Source organism: Typopeltis vanoorti, chromosome 4 (assembly GCF_054136105.1).
Source record: "Typopeltis vanoorti isolate ZY-2024b chromosome 4, IOZ_Tvanoo_1.0, whole genome shotgun sequence".
Lineage (NCBI taxonomy): Eukaryota > Metazoa > Arthropoda > Arachnida > Uropygi > Thelyphonidae > Typopeltis > Typopeltis vanoorti.
The window spans coordinates 161539443-161557632 of NC_143552.1; the positions used below are offsets into that span (position 1 = coordinate 161539443).

Genomic DNA, 18190 nt, shown 5'->3' on the forward strand with positions numbered 1-18190 from the left:
CACATTTTTATGTTGGAACATGGTGTTAGTAATAGCAGTCCATGTCCTGAGCAGAAATCCAACAGATATTTGCCATTGTTATTATTAGCATTGCTCTTTTCTCCAAATTTTCCCAAAATATTTTTGTATGTCATGTCGTACCATCATTTTTTATTTTGGTTTAACCAAAATAAAAAATGATGGTACGACATCATTTTTTATTTTGAATACAATTTGGTCGGCTAAATCCCAAATTTCCAGCCCATCCTCGTTCGTTCAGTATCCAAGTAGATACCCAACAGGGTGCACCACGAGAAGGTGAGGATTGGAAATTAGGTAAGAAGCCCTGTTCGGTTCTCCGCATTCCTTTAAAGGCTATGTGGAAGTCTTCTCTCAGTTATACAGTTTTGTAGTTTTGACTCGGAATTGTGATATGTTCATGCTTTTTATCTACTGACTGAGATCCGAGAATTAGAATAATATATATATATATATATTAGAAGGCATCACCCCGTGGCACCTAATACCCCCACCCCCCCGAGTTCTGGACTGGTAGGCTGGTTCTCCCCTGAATTTCAAAACGTTTCAAATAATTGCAAAAAACGTGACAGAAAAACGTTACACAAAAAGGCTTCTAATTTTATTTATATAGGGTAGATACATAAAAAAAAAAAAAAAAAAAAAAAATCAGCTGATGCCTTTTATTCTCTAATAGGGAGTAGGTGAGGCCTTTATATCCTATCTAGCTTTTGGAGACTGAGTGGCAGTAAAGATACCAAGCTATTTTAAACCTGGTTTTATTCCATTTCCCAAGTAAGCAAACAGACAAGCAAGTGAAGTTTGCACATGCAGGTAGTGCAAGTCTAGGCCATTCGTGGTAAAGGTGGAATATTAAGAATAGTGACAAGAGCTTATTCCACTTTTACCACGAGTTGCCTAGACTTGCACCACGTGCGGGGTCACCCAGACTTGCACTACCTGCAGGTGCAAACTTCACTTACTTGTCTGTTTGCTTACTTGGGAAATGGAGTAAAACCAGGTTTAAAATAGCTTGGTATCTTTAACATATATTATACCCAAGGTAAAAAACTTTCTACATACATATATACAGAACGATCCCTGACATATTTAATGCTCGAATTCACAATTTCAAATGCAACTGTTAATTAAGCACTTCGTAGATTAAAATGTGATATTAACACTATCTCATGTGCAGCACTCTGTAAATGCTGCTCTACAATCGCCCACGAAAACGTTGATCCAACACGGCATCTTACTATCGCTGTTGTATTTACTGGCCATCTTCATCCACGTGGTTGCCAGCTGTAGGGAGTTAATTGCTGTTCGTGATATGTGCGCATATATTTTGTAAAAAAATCCGACTTTGTCCTCTCTTACTTAGTATGTGCTGCTTGTATTGGTTATGTTTGGATCTGTATGTTTTTTGGAATTGTCCATTGTATGACAACTGACGCTACCATACAACCCACGACATCCAGCAATCGTACTGACGTTGTCTGCGTATGGCAGATACGATGTTCAGCTGCATTTTCCTGCCAGCAACGGTACTGTAACAGTAGCCAAAAATATGGAGTCATGACGTGTAGCGTTTGTGTGGTGATAGCAAACATGAAACGAATACCCACTCATTTTTACTTCATTTCTGGTATGGTGGTTTTATTTATATTCTCCTCAATGCTGCTTGTGTTTGTTAAGTGTTATCGACTACTATTCAATCGACAACATTGCATTGTGCATGGGATATATTTAATTCCACCACATATGCCCTTCTAGTGCCCGCAATATTACAAAAGATGCATGAGCTTCTCAAACAGGTTTCATATGTGGTGATATCCAGCAAAAATGCTTCTTATTTTTTTATAGCTGTTTTCTTTATATCCTACGTAAGTTCAGTTCCTCTGGTAAAAGAATGTCTGTTTCAAAATCGGCGGTGCAATTATTTTACTAGCGATACGCTATCCTCCTCTACACATCAGTGCATCATTGTGACGTCTGCCTGATGTAACATCCGCTTCATCCCCCTTCTGGTGATGTCACTTCCATTTGCAAACGAGGACGAGGCGCCTGCTAACGCATCACGACGTGCACAGCGGTCTCCCATAGACTTCAATGTTAAAAAAAAGACCTTTGAAAAGGAAAGAGTCCCATATAAAAATTGGATTAATTCAAAATCTAATGATTATGCAGATTTCTATTTGGTTGCGCTGTGACATTTCGCAGGTAAGGGATTCTGTGTCATGCAATTTTGAAATTTTACAAACGATACATTACACGTCAAGTCATACCAAATACACAAACATTATTCAAGAAAAAATGAAAGATTTTGAGAATAGGAACCAAACCTTGGAGATTCAGTGGCAAATCCTAAAGTAAATATTGAAGGATAGAAAAATCAGAACTCCATAATGGACACAGGAAGTTAAAGAGGCAGTGAAAGAAAAGAATAAAGCATGTCTAAAATTCCTGGCAAAAAATTCAGATTGTCCCTTTGGAGAATACAGAGACAAATGTGAGAAAGTTAAACACTGTAAAACTAGCTAAACAAAAGTAATGGGAAGACTTTGGTAAGAACAAGAACATAGGAAATAGATATCAAGAAGGTGGCAAAATATTCTGGAGGCTGTTGAAAAAGCTCAGAAATGGAGGAAAGAGTGCTGTAAAAGTATTAGAGATGATAAAGGTGACTTGAAAACCGAAGAAAAAGATATCCTTGATGTATGGAGTAATTACTTCGAAAAATTGCTAAATGAAGCAATCGGTGATAGCACAGTAGTAAAAGAACATTGAAATGGCATGCAATCAGAAATACATATCCATACATGAAGTAGAAAAAGCCATCAAAAGCCTGATAGATGGAAAGGACAGCTGGAGTAAATGATATTCAACCAGAAATGCTCAGGTTTTTCAGTGGCTGCACTGCATAGTTCAGGACTGGACAGAGGGACAAATTCCAGATTATTGGAATAGAGTTCTCATACTACCCATATATATATATATATATATATATATATATATATATATATATATATATATATATATATATATATAAATATAAGAGAAATAAAACTGAATGAAATGGTTGAGAAGGATTGTGGAAGGGGGGGCTTGGTGAAGAACAAGCTGGATTCAGACAAAATAGACACTGTCAGGATCAGAATTTCACTTTACAGCAAATAGTTGAGAAATCGTGGGAATATAGTAAAGATCTGTATTTAAGTTTTGTAGACTTGAAAAAGGCATATGACAAGGTGCCAAGAGAAAAGCTATTCAAAACACCACAGTTATATAATGCCCCATTGACACCATATCAAACAATACTTAGTCTTTATTTGAGTTGTAAGTCTGCAGTTAGAATTGAAGGAAGTACAGGAAGATGGTTTAATGTTAAATCTGGTGTCAGAGAAGGATGTACATTATTCTCTCTGTTATTCGTTATCTGTATGGATCACATTATGAAGGAAAGTGGTATTAAACCTGATATCAAAATTGGAGATGTTCATCTGAGCTTTTTACTTTATGCAAATGAGGTTTGCTTTTAAATAAATCCAGTACAAGTCTGCAAGATTCACTGACTAAATTGAGTAACTGTTGTAATAAATTTGGTATTAAAATCAGCAATAATAAGACAATAAAAATAGCTAGACACATTGAAAATATCAACTGCATTGTGAATGGAGAACCTATAGAATAAATAAAACATTTCAGCTACTTAGGCACACTTTTTATTGAAGATGGTAAATTAAATACAGAAATGGAATCAATGTCTCGCGGTTAGCCTAGTGGCAGTGGCTTTGCAACCATATGCCTGGGGAAGGAGTGTCCTAGGTTCGATCCCCGTCGGTGACGTGAGGAACTGAAGGATTTTCCTCATCCTTAGCCAAGTAGCCAGTCTTCAGTGTGGACAGTAGAGTTTTTTCTCCAGTTTATCCTGGGGTTTTTCATCCCACGAAGCAGGCAAACCGGCCTTGAGAACTCAACACTACGGACATAGGATACATCGGGTCGTAGGGCTGATCACGTTATCCTGTGAACGGTTTGAGGTCCAATGATTAATAAATCCTCGACACTGCAAGGTAAAAGAGGATAAAAGGAAAATGAGATGAGATGAATGAAAGCAATGAAGGCAGTATGGTAGTAAGTCAACTGAATAAATTCTTATCGAATAAGAGAGAAATTATTAAAAACACTAAATTTGCTCTATACAAAACAGTGTTTTTAAACCAGTTTTAACTTAATAATTTGAGAGCTGGGTTAGAAATAGAACACTTGACCAAACACTAGAGACCACAGATATGGGAGTCCTGAGAAAGATTATTGGCTTGAACACATGGCATCAATGGCAATATCATATTAAAAACAAGGATATTATGAAAGAATTTGACATTGTCAGCATCCAGGAATGTGTTAGCAGAGCTAATCTCATGTGGTATGGTCACTTAAACAGAATGAGAGAGCAAGGATTAGCAAAGCAAGTGTTCTCTGCCAGGTTGTTAGGTAAAAGACCCAATGAAAGACCAAGATAGGTGGATTGATACAGTAAAAAGTACCTTATAAGATAGAAATATAAGATCTGATAATGTTGGAGTCTTGAGGTAACAGATTGATTTGGAGGAAAATTGTTGATAGGAAGTTAGTGGTGATGTAAGTTTTTCATGTAATGCTATTATAATATCCTGTACACCTCTCAAGGGTACATGTGAGGAATTTGATAACGATTAAGAGAGTCGGGGGTTCATTGAGGGAAGCCACATAGTACATACTATCCATCATACTTATTCTTGAATTCATTCACACTGCTTGCATGCACACACACACAACATCCAATGGCAACCCATTCCAATCACGCCTCACCCTATGAGAAAAATCTAGCCCTCATCTCTTTCTTAGCGGCATTCATTCTCAGCTTCTAAGGATGTCCTGTTGTCCTTTTCCCTTCCTCCATAAAATGAAATATTCCATCAACTGAAATCCTGTATAACCTTTTCAGAAGTTTGTAAGGTACTAGTAAGTTTACTGAGACTCAGTAAACAAAAGAAAATTCCTAGAAAACAGAGCGAAATATACACAAACCAGAGAAATACACGTAACATGTGTAACAAATTACAAGATGATTTGCTGCTCCATCAAACCATATTTATTCCTGTCATACTCTGTCTCCTCCTAAGTTTTTTTATTTTTTTAATTATGCCATCATAAATTCACTTACTCATGTCTAGACTTTATAGGATTGTGCTATTCGCTCTACCCAGCAACTTATAGGACACACGTATCACAAATGTTAATTATTAATAATTCATTTGCCATTAATGAAAGTATTTATACTTGCACTTATTCTTTCCTTTCATTTCCCATTCTCACATGTTATATAAATGATGGTTCACATATTTTCGCCTTTGAATATTTCAAATATCTCATCAAATATAGCATTCTCCTTCATTGTTGTTTTCTAATAAATCCTAAAACAAAAACAGATTGTTCCCCCACTCTGCGAATTGGTTACAATTAATTGATAAATTAAAGTATTCAAAGTTATCCTGCAATTAATTGTATTGGACCAATTAAGATAGCGCTGATGCGCTATGCACTCTCAAAATTTTCATACATTGATAAAAATGCAATCATACAGTCAAACTGATGTGAATTTTGTAGCGCTGGTTGCATAACTCACACGACAGCATACCCAACTAAAACAGCATGCAATGCCACTGATATAATAAGACAATGGATATCTAATCATGCCAAAGTGTATTACTTCATTTATTGACATTAAACTGACATCCATTTTCACATGCCCACAGTTCAACCTATTCAAATCATTCTGCAAGTACTGAATATAAGCAATATTCCAGATTAACCTACCTACCTATCTTTGTATCTTCAGCATATAGCTAATATATTGTTTATCAAATCCTTTCCAATATCATTAATGTACAAATTGTATAACAGTGGGCCAAGGACTGATCCTTGTGGTACACGACTAGTTACCTTAAATCTTGCAGACTCACATTTACCATATATCACTTTTTTGATATCTGTCAGCTATTTGCTTATCCATGCTAATATTTTATAATCCAAACCCATATTCTCCCATTTGTGCAACGATATTCCATGCTGTTTCTGTCAAAATCCAAGTGTCATGGTATATCCATTCCCCGTGTCTAGTTCAGTGGTAACATTATTATAGAATGTCAGTAAGTTGCTAAAACATGACCTTCCCTAAGTAAACCCATGCTGTTCATTGCAAAGTAGAGATTCATTTCAACCCATTTCTGAATGTGATCCCTAACCAGTTTTTTCAAATAAATTTAGTTTAATCCTTTATCCAAGTGTGAGCAAACAAAGTTTGCAGCTGTAAGTATCTTCAGGACTGGGATAAGGTGGTACAACATCAGGGCAACTCGTTGCAAAGGTGGAGCAAGCTACCAACACTCCTGTCTCAGTATCTCCTATAATGCAAAACACATCTCCTTGTGGATATGTCTAATGTTATGCATTAAGGGAAGGGCCACTACCCAGACTAGTTTCGACTTTTATTGAGGTCTCTTCAGTGGGAGCCAGGCCCAAGCTGAGATACCAGGCAGAAGCATTCGCAGGTCATCTCTACCTATAGGAGTTGCCAAATGGTGTGCCACCCTTTTTTAATAAATTACTCTGGATTTAGAGAAAGATGTTGGAAGTTTATTTTTCACTTGGTTAGAGTATAATAAATTTAGTTTAATCCTTTATCCAAGTGTGAGCAAACAAAGTTTGCACCTGAAAGTATCTTCAGGACTGGGATAAGGTGGTACAACATCGGGCAACTCGTGGGATAAGGTGGTACAACTTATCCCAGTCCTGAAGATACTTTCAGGTGCAAACTTTGTTTGCTCACACTTGGATAAAGGATTAAACTAAATTTATTATACTCTAACCAAGTGAAAAATAAACTTCCAACAGTTTTTTTCAAAATCTTCACCACTACTCTTGAGATTCTGATGGGTTGATAGTTGGATACATAGGTCTTTTGCACCATCCTTGTACAATGGGATTGTCGTGCATTCTTTCCATTCCTATGGAATCTTCCCTGTTCAGAAACTCAAATTTTATAACATTGTCAAACGAATAGCCAGTTCAGGAACACTCTTTTAGACCCGTGATGATATCCTAACAGATCCTAATTCTGAATTCTTATCCAGTTTGTGGAATAGCTCTAATACATCCTCTTCATGCACTCTGAGGTTTCTTCATTCAGTGAAAAGGTAGCAGTGAACTCAATTTTGCATACATCAGGTTGTTAGCTTTTAGCAAAATGGTCACCCATTAATTGAACAACCTCTTCTGCATCTGTCACCCTCACACCATCTGCATTTAAAAGAGTTATTCTTTCATATTCATCCTTTCTTTTACTTGCAGCATATTGATAGAATTCTTGTGGGTTGTCTTTAGCTTGCAGAGCCAGTTTCTTTTCATACTCAAACAGCTTTCTGTACAACAGTTGTTTATAATTTTCATAATGGACATCATCCTTATGCACATGATATTCTTTCTACATTCATTTGATTCCTACCCTATTTATTCTTTGATCTCTTGGGACACATTCTGATGCTGCATCATTTAAGTATTTTTTAAATGTTTCCCATGCACTGTCAATATTCTTTCCATTCAGTAACAGATACCATTCCACTGAACTCAGTATATTTTTCAGTTGGTCATAATTTCTTGCTTTGTAGTTCAGCATGTAACCTTTTCTGAATGGAACCGTCATAAACTTAGTCAATTCCCAAGCGAGAAGTGAGTAACTCATGATCACTGTCACCAACGGGAGACAGAATAGTTATGTCTTTAACTGAAACACCTTTTGACACTATAATCGGATCTAACACTCTTTGACCTTGAATTCTTTCTGTGACATGCTGCTTGAGGAAGTTGCCTTCCAACAGTTCAATAAATTCAGTTTCATTCTTCTCATGAGATTTTACTGCTCAATAAATATTTGGATAATTAAAGTCTCCCATTATGATTACTCTTTTCATTCCCATCATGTCTGTTTGATGATGCATTTCTTCATTGCTTGCAACTGATCCACTAGGTCTGTAACAACACCCCACTATGTAATTGATCTTGTTAAGTTCCACTTGACACCAGATGGCTTTAAATTCACTGCCACATCAAATACTGTTACTAGTACTACAATAATAGGTCTCAACACTAACTAGATTCAGGTCATCCAATATCATTAGCAGCATATCCCTCCTCTTCTATTCTGTCTATCCTTCCTAAAAATACTGTACCCTTTACACTCAATACCAGTTAGTATGCCTGATTCTGATTGCCAGGTCTCACTAATGCCTCCAATCTAAGGTCCCAACATATTGACCAAGGCAACAAACTCCACCCTTTGTTTCTGATACTCCTATCATTTGTATATAGCCATAATAATCTACCTGCATGTTCTTTTATATACTCTTGACTGCATGACAGAATTGGACAAATTGCAGATTTCTATTTTTCTTTAGTGCTTTATGCATGTAGATATCTTTGTGCACTTTTAATTGGCCCGAATAACTGGGCGAAATTGTTTCTCTCGTAATCATTTCCATCATTAGCACAATTATATAACATTGTCGCTCCTTACACTTATATTCTCACCATTCCTCCCCATTATAATTTAGGTTTCCCTGACTCTCTGTATTAGGTCTGTTATTAGGTCTCATGCCAGTTATTAGTTTTTCAATAACTGGCATGAGACCTGATACTAAATGCGTTGAGGTGTAGGCTGTTCCCCTTATACAAATCTAATCTTCTCTCAAACTCACTCCTCAGATCAGAACTCATGTCCATTCCTTCTACACAGCCTATGCATCAAATCCTTTGCCATCATAGCTCTTCTTCTTAATTCATTTTTATCATACCGCGGTAACATACTCACTATATTCACTTTCTCGGTCTTCACTCTCACTTCTTCCAACAACCCTTGCATATCCTCTCTCATGCTGAACTTATCTCTAGTTAAGTTGTTAGGATCCACTACAGTTATGATCTCATTTACTTTTCTTTCCTGCTTTTGGATTGTTATATTTTTAATTTTTGCTCCTTGGAAAACTCGAAGTTATAACCTGCTCATTAACAGCATGTTTTATGATAGTCGGCATACCAAATAACATCCTTCTTTTTACAAATGCTACTTACCTGATTTTTGTTACTTACTAACTTATCCGAGTCTGTTCTTTGTTGTTTCTTTCTGTGCTGCTTAATTTTCTTTTCCTCCCTATGTTTATTTAAATGCCGCTCGACTTTCTATAATTCCTGCATGCTATTTTGGAGGTGTTAATTTATTTTCAATAACCTCCTCAATATCTCCAATAACCTCCTTAGCAGGACAAACCTTCTTGTTCTTGACCTCACTGCCGTTCTTAGCATTATGTTTCTTGTGTCTTTTTGGTGCCATTTTAAACTATACTTATTATTGTTGTTTATTATTTTAACGGTATAATAGAACACAGAAACTAAGTAAATAATTAATTTATTAACTTGATGCTGATATTTCGCTGGTATTATAACCAGCATCTTCAGAGCACAAAAACACTGTTTGTCACAATACGCGAGACTAAAACAACATGGTGTACTTAAACAAAATTGTAGCAGCAACACAAAGACTAAAGTCCTGATTTTGGCGCCCTCTATCTGAAAAAAAAAAACCTATCATATATTACTAGAGTCCTAGATAAGTGCTAGTTTTTTCTTAATATGACTGTCTCCCAGATCTTCGGCAAGTTAATACAGCCATATTTGTTGAGATTTGGAGTGTGTTTTAGGGCTTCTGTTGCCTCTAAGAACAATCTCTCTGATTTATACGGGTTTCTGTGTAGTACTTTTGTGTTTTTCCAGTTGATCCTGTGTGCAGGGGTATCCAGAGCATGGTCTGCTAGGCCCGACTTCCCATAATGATAATTCCGGACGTATCGTTTATGTTCACTGATGCGAATATTCACAGTTCTTCCTGTTTGACCGTAGTAGGCTTGATTGCATGAGCAGGGTACTTGGTAGACTCCTGGATGTGATAAAGGAGGAATGCTGTCCTTGGGTGAGTGGATGAGGGTGGCTAATTTGCTACATGGTCTGAATGTAGTGCGTAGTTTATGTTTATTGAGAATTCTTGAGATCTTTTCGGATATGCCTTTAATGTAAGGGATGGTGACTGTTTTGTTGTAGTTCTCTGTGGTGGATGGTGGGAGGGGTTTCTTAGGAGTGTTTAGTATTTTGTTTATTTTATGTGGATTGTAGCCGTTGGCCAAGAAGGTGTGGCGTAAGTGAGTGAGTTCAGCAGTAAGAGCCTTGTCATTGGAACAGATTGCTCTCGCTCTATGGGTTAGCGTTTTTAATATGCCATATTGTTGAGAAGGATGACGGTGTGATTGTTTGTGTAAGTATCTGCCTGTATGTGTGGGTTTTCTAAAAACTGAAAATGATAAGGAACCATCTGGGAGACGTGTGATGAGTGTATCCAGGAAGGGCAGACAGTTGTTGGCTTCCAGTTCCATAGTAAAGTGGATTTTTGGATGTTGGCTATTTAAATGTGCTAAGAATGTTTTCAATGTCTCAGGGCCATGTGGCCAAATAGCAAGCACATCATCAACATAGCGTAGCCAAAGTGTTGGTTTGAGAGTGGCTGTATTGATTGCTTGTTTTTCCAGGTGTTCTATGTAAAAGTTGGCTAGGGGGGAAAGGGGGGAGCCCATGGCTGTCCCATCAATTTGTTTGTATATTTTCCCTTTCCATGTGAAATATCCTGCATGTATTGTGAATTTGAATAGTTCAAATATATCAGGGGGGAAGTGTGACTTCAGTAGATTGAGTGTTTTTGTGCTCTGAAGATGCTGGTTATAATACCAGCGAAATATCAGCATCAAGTTAATAAATTAATTATTTACTTAGTTTCTGTGTTCTATTATACCGTTAAAATAATAAACAACATGTTCGACGAACACATAAGTCTGTCCACACGTTTATACTTATTATTGCAATATCTTAACAAAAATATGTTATAAAACACTAAATACACTAAAAACACAAAAATCTACACTAATAGACTATAAAACACTAATTTTCTAAGGGAAAAATCACAATAAAACAGATAAAAATTACCAATTTTACATGAGCTCTAAATTTACCAACCAATCACATTATAGCCTTGAACCCAATCAGATAAGTTAGTATTATTATTATTACTTAACACCTCCGGGGAGTCCAGAGACTCATTGAGGGAAGGCATCTACTCCACAAGTTTTCGACTTCACCAACTGCAACTACCTTTATCATCTACACCAACGCCATCCACTGCCGACCACCACCACTAGTATTTCCACAGACAATCACAAACATCCATGCTCAAGCCGGGATTCGAACCCACAGCCTTTTGGCTGGAGAGTGGATACGCTAACCACTCGGCCAGCTGACCGTATCCTCAGTGAACAGTTGGAATTCCCCCTTAGATCATTCCTGATTAAGATTAATGGATTAATTTGGAATAAAAATGATTCAGAGCTAGCAAAAATGCAAACTATTTATAGTATTGTCATAGTACTTCTATACCCAGTGTAGGTACATATTAAGAATTTGATAATGATTATTCCCATAACTGTTTAATTATACAAATTAAACAGCAGCAGCAGTCCAAGAACAGAGTCTTGTATCACACCACTGGTTACCTACATTCTTTTTGATTCTGCTCCACCATAAACTACTCTTCAATGTCTAAAATTGATAATACAGTATGTAAAATAAACTATTTTTTGGCATAAAATTTTCACCAAGTTTCTTAGGTACTCTAAAAACTTGGGTGAAAATTTTATTCCAATAAATTATCCATATTATTTAGTTTTAATTCATGTCTATTCATGTTCACATTCTAAAACAGATTTCTTATTATATAAACCATAGCAAATGGGATAACCATCCCTGTTTGTTGCAATTTATGTAATAGTTTCGTATAATATTCTGTCAAATGTCTTTGCATAATCTAACAGGGTCTCAGTGTAGCCATCTCCTTTAACTAACTTAGATGTCACATTATTGTAGAAAGTGAGTAAATTATTAAGGCAAAACTTACATCTTACAAAGTCATACTATCCAATAGAGTATCATATTTTATTTACCCATTCCTGAATTCTGGCTTTAACCTCCTTAGATATTGATCAGGCTGCAATTTGTTACATCTTGCTTATCACCTCCTTCGTGTTGAATGTAATGTAATCTTGCCCTCAGATGATATGTTCTGGTTGAGTATATCATCTACTCCTGCTGCCTTTACACGTTTGAGGTCTTTGATATTTTCTAATTCAATTATAATTATGTATTCCTGATTACATTCCTGTTGAGTGTTTTCTATCACTACAAAATTAAACAAAAATAGAATATATTACAAAGAACTAAAGTTGCAAGAATTCTGCCACAACTTAAATCCAAACACATCAGTTACTAAACTTTGGAAACTGACTGCTAATTTACAAAGAGACTTACCAAAGACAAGTGAGATTAACACGCTAAAAGACTCGGACGGAAATATCAAAACTGGAGACAGAGAGATCGCAAATAGCACAGGCTTTCATTTTTAAAAAATAAGCAAACTGGAGATGAATACTAGCAAAGACCATCTAATATTAAAATAGGCTCAACAGCAGAAAAACACTTCAAAAAATTCCTCAAAATGTAAAAACAAATGATTCTAGGATCCATTTACAATCTCTGAATTCAGAGATGCCTTGGCAAACAAAACTAAGTGCTGGAAACATTCATCTTTAGTGGTATACTGTATTGATCTGAAATGTGGGTAATAAATAAGGAATCAAGAAAAAGAATTTTGGTATTTGAAAAAACTTGTTACAGGAAGATTCTAAGAATAGGATGGGTACAGAAAATCACAAATGAAGAGCTCTAACGGAAGATACAACCAAAGGAGAAACTAATGCCAAAGATTATAAAATGGAAGCTGCAATTATTTGGACACATCTGTAGAATGAGTGAGGACTGGAAGATAAAGACATTTATGTTTGGTATTTTGGATGGTTTAAACAGAAGAGGTAGACTATACAGAGAATGGATAGATGACATAATAATTGGTATGGAATGGATGTACAGAAACTGCGACACTGTGCACTGGACAAAGAAAGGTGGAAGAAGATAGTGAAGGAGGCATCAGACACCAATGGTCAGTGAGCCCATGGTTCTTGATGATGAATTACTCCATACATCAAGGATATCTTTTTTTTTCTCTAGTTTTCATGTCACCTTTATCATTTTTAATTACTTTTACAGCACTCTTTCCTCCATTTCTAAGCTTTTTGAACAGTCTCCAGTCTCCAGAATATTTTGCCATCCCTTCTTGATATTTATTTTCTATATTCTTGTTCTTACCAGTCTTCCCATGACTTGTTTAGTTAGTTTTACACAGGTTTAGCTTTCTCACATTTGTCTGTGTATTCTCCAAAGCACACTGACTTTTTTTTTGCCAGGAACTTTCAATATGCTTTATTCTTTTCCTTCACTGCCCCTCTAACTTCCTGTGTCCAATATGGAGTTCTGATTTTTCTATCCTTGCAGTATTTACCAGTCACATTTAGCACAGGTATTTACCAGTCTTCCCATGACTTGTTTAGTTAGTTTTACACAGGTTTAGCTTTCTCACATTTGTCTGTGTATTCTCCAAAGTACACTTACTTTTTTTTTGCCAGGAACTTTCAATATGCTTTATTCTTTTCCTTCACTGCCCCTTTAACTTCCTGTGCCCAATATGGAGTTCTGATTTTTCTATCCTTGCAGACAACCTCACCACATGCATCTCTAGCTGAATCAATGTTTTCTTTAGGATTTGCCACTGAATCTCCAAGGTTTGGTTCCTCTTCTCAAACTCTTTCATTTTTTCTTGAATAATGTTTGTGTATTTTAGCCTACAGTTCATATGTGAGAGCTGCTCAACTTTTATTCGCTTTAAAACTTTCTTACGTGTTCTTCTTTTCAATGTGAAATTCAATTTTATCCTGCTCAAGACTCAATGGTGATCACATCCAATTTCAAATTCTCTGTACACTCGTGTCCTGCACCAGTGAGAAAACATCATTATCAACAATAACATAGTCATTGAGACTTTTCTTATTCCTTGCCTCTTCTCTCCATGTGAATTTGTGCATATTTTTATGTTGGAACATTGTGTTAGTAATAATCAGTATATGTGCTGAGCAGAAATCCAACAGGTATTTGCCATTATTATTGGCTTTGTTCTTTTCTCCAAATTTTCTCAAAATATTTTTGTATGTCTAACAATCATTTCCTACTTTGTTATTTAGATTCCCAACAAGGACCAGCTTTTTCGTTGTATCAGTTGTTTTCTCTAAAGCCTCAAAAAAATTCCTCTACTTCTACCTTGGATGAACCTTCTGTGGGACCATAGGCATAAATAATTCTCATTGTCCAGTTCCCCATTGTGATATTTGCCCACATCACTCTACTTGAGACTGTCTGCCATTCAAGAAGATTAGCCTCGTATTTAGTATTGAATACTATGGCTACCCCTTCTTTTCCTTGATTGTGATTGCCCGAATATAACATTTTGTATTTATTGCTTAGAAATATCTCGCCAGTTTTTGTCTTTTTTGTTTCAGTCACCCCTATTATGTCGATCTGCACTTCTGTAATTCCTCAGCTAGCTCCATTTCTTTGCCATTCAGGTTTCTTATGTTGACGGTACTGATCCTGAAGTCTGGTGATGGTTGGGGTGTGTTTTAGGATTTGTTCCAGTAGCTGACTTTTCGCTGTTCGCCCTGTTTCCCTGGAGGGGGAACTTGTACTGGGTGATGCCCCCAGCCAGCATGAAATTCTCTCATGTTGTACCATCATTTTATATTGTGGTTTAAGCCAATAAGAAAACAATTTGGTTGGCTAAATCTCAAATTTCTAGCCCATCCTCGTTCATTCAGTATCCAGGTAGATACCTAACAGGGTGCACCACGTGAAGGTGAGGATTGGACATTAGGTCAGAATTCCTGGTCAGCTCTCCACATTTCTTGAAAGGCTATGTTTAGGTCTCCTCTCACAGGTGATTTTTCAAAACTGAGTGAGGGCATTGTTAAGAGGCATGTGAGATCCAGGTTCTTCTCCTGGTATGTGGAATCAACTGCTAGCAAATGTTGCGCATTTATTTTTCAGTGAATATTTTCAAAGAGAAATATAAGAATTTTGACATTGTGTGAGTTGGAAGTGGCTCGCTGTTGATGTTCTCAACTCCTTGGAGGAGATTGTATAATAATAATAAATGCATCTTCTGTTTGTATGCTTTCCTTTTTTGTGTGTCTTGTGAGCATATGTGCACCATTGTTATTTAAGGCTTCTAACTCAATTTTCACCATCATTATCCAAAGTACTTAAGGATGAAAACATAAGGAATAATAAATTTAGTTTAATCCTTTATCCAAGTGTAAGCAAACAAAGTTTGTGCCTGAAGTATCTTCAGGACTGAGGCAACTCATGGTAAAGGTGGACCAAGCTCTCATCACTCCTTGTCTTAGTATCTCCCATAATGCAAAGCACATCTCCTTGCGGACACATATAATGCTATGCATTAAGCGAAGGGCCACTACCCAGACCGGTAGTGGTCTTTATTGAGTGGCCTTCAACCTTTATTGAGATCTCATCAGTGTGAGCCAGGCCCAATTTGGTGATACCAAGGTGGAAGCAGTGGAGAAGTCATATTTACCTGTATGAGTTGCCAAAAGGTGTCTCACCTTATTATTAAATTACACTTACTGGGGAAACTCGTATATCGAAGCTAATGACTTCATATACTTGCCTTAGCATCCCATAATGCCAAGCACATATGCTTACCATGCACTTACTACGAACCATCACACTTGGATAAAGGATTAAACTAAATTTATTATAATTTAATCAAGTGGGGGAAAAAAAAACCTTCCAACATCTTTCTCTAAATCCAATTTCTAAATATTAAAATTAAGTCTCTTCAAGCATTTCCAGTATGGATATAATGTACATTTCACACATTTCATGGAATGTACTAGTTTCTGTTCTTGTTTAATTTGAAAGTCATACTAAAGATGCTCTTTGATACCTGGGTAGAAATTTTATACCAATAAAATATATAATTAATTGTTGGAATTTTTTCACTTGGTTATACTATAAATTAAAGATACCAAGAAATTATATACTTGGTTTAATCCTTTATCCAAGTGTAAGCAAACAAAGTTTGCGCCTGAACTATTTTCAGGACTGGGGCAACTCATATATTGAAGCTAATGACTTCACATTACTTGCCTTAATATCCCATAATGCCAAGCACATTTGCTTAATGGTATGTATAATGCTATGCATTATGGGAAGGGCCACTATCCAGACTGGTTTCAACCTTTATTGAGATTTTTTCAGTGGGAGCCACACCAAGAGGAGATACTAAGATTTAAATAATCAGAAGTCATATTTTCATATACAAGTAGCCAAAAGGTATTGCACCTTATTCTTAAAATACTCTGGATTAGAGAAAGCTATTGGAAGTTTTTTCACTTGGTTATACTATAAGATATATAGTATAACTAAGATATAAGATACCAAGAAATTATATACTTGGTTTAATCCTTTATTCAAGTATAAGCAAACAAAGTTTGTGCCTGAATTAAGACGAGTGATGTGAAGTCATTAGCTTCAATATACAAGTTACCTCAGTCCTGAAAATAGCTTGGACTTGTATTGACTTGTCGAAATCATTAGTGGCAGAACTGCAAAACCTCACACCAAAGTGGGAAAAGGTTAACGAATGACTATAGTTTAAACATGGGTTCATTTTATATTAAAAAAAAAAATAAAAATAAATTCATTGCATGCTGTCATGTATGTATATGTGGAAATGATCAGATTAATCTGAATTTCCTTTCAATTCCTTATCTTGTTTTTTGTAAATTAATGAATGCACTCTGAATTATTTTACTATAATTTAAAAAGCAAGCTTGATATTACTTTATTAAAATTTGGTAATTTCTGTTTAGATTAAGTACATCATTTTATTAAATTGTGGAGCAACAATGGATATTGTAAATATGATGCAGCCAGAAGATGATGTTGTGTTTTTTATAGCAGACAGGTAAACTATGTTTTTGTATAAAAATTTTATCTTCATGTGTTATAATAAAATTTCAGTTTAATATAAACCAAAATAATCACTTGGCATTTTGACCTTCATATTAAGGTCATCATCATCTGGAGTACACACATATATACAAAGAAACATGCCACATTACAATCTACAAATGCTAAACTTACCGTAATTTGGCCAACCATTAAAACTACTGGCCTGACTTCTAATGGGGAAAAAAAAAATATTACATAAAAGTTAGAGTCCTGTTATTATTATTATTTATTTGGTTATAAATCATTAAGCGATATATTAAGCTAGAGAGACAAACCCTCACATAATTACTAACATAAATTAGAACAAAACAGTATAGATGGTGGCCAGTAAGAGCTGAACTTATTGCTTCAAGTCCTAAAATAAGAGTTTGTTGGAAAACTTGAACTTAAGTGGGCTGGATGTGTGCCATTGAAATTCTTGGGATTTTTATGCCACCATTATTGTTAAGATTAGGATGGTTGATCAGAATTACATAGGTTTTGTTTTTAAATTTGCATTCATACCAGGTTTTTGTATAATGTAAGGAACAGGTACTTTTCCAATCAGTTTGGTGTTGGGTTTTACGAGTGTGATCTGAGAGGCCAGCTTTACCAAAATTGTTAAATTTAATCTGTCATTTGTGTTCTTTTTTTACCTCAGGATGGGCCAAAGGAGAGCGAGAATCTTTGGAGGAGTTGAATGTGTTTTTTTTTTATTTTATAGGTGGTTTAAAAGTAGCATTAAGATTGTCGTGGTGTAGAATTCTATTTATTTTATCTGATAACCCTTTAATGTATGGGATAGCTATGGTTTTACTGTTATGGTGAAGTTTCATGAAGAACTTTATTGATGGTATCTTTGCTGTAGCCATAATTTATAAATGTATTGCTAATAATTTGTAATTCTTGTTTAAAGCTTGTTCATTAGAGCAAATATTATAGCTGTTAATAAAGGCATAAAGTTTACAGTAGCACCTAGAACTGTTAATAAACTGGATGTTATATATCACATAGAAAGAGGCATTAAATTTCTTCTAAATAA

The 18190-nt window shown here is 35.7% G+C and overlaps 1 protein-coding gene across 1 annotated transcript in view; it reads left to right on the forward strand.

The window, feature by feature from the left end:
* The window catches only part of Cdc45 (cell division cycle protein 45), a 309294-nt gene that overhangs the window by 69506 nt on the left and 221598 nt on the right, over nt 1-18190 (forward strand). The window contains exon 5 of the mRNA XM_090392057.1: nt 17028-17122. Within this exon, the coding sequence (XP_090248183.1) occupies nt 17028-17122 (95 nt within the window). The remainder of the gene's footprint in view (nt 1-17027; nt 17123-18190) is intronic.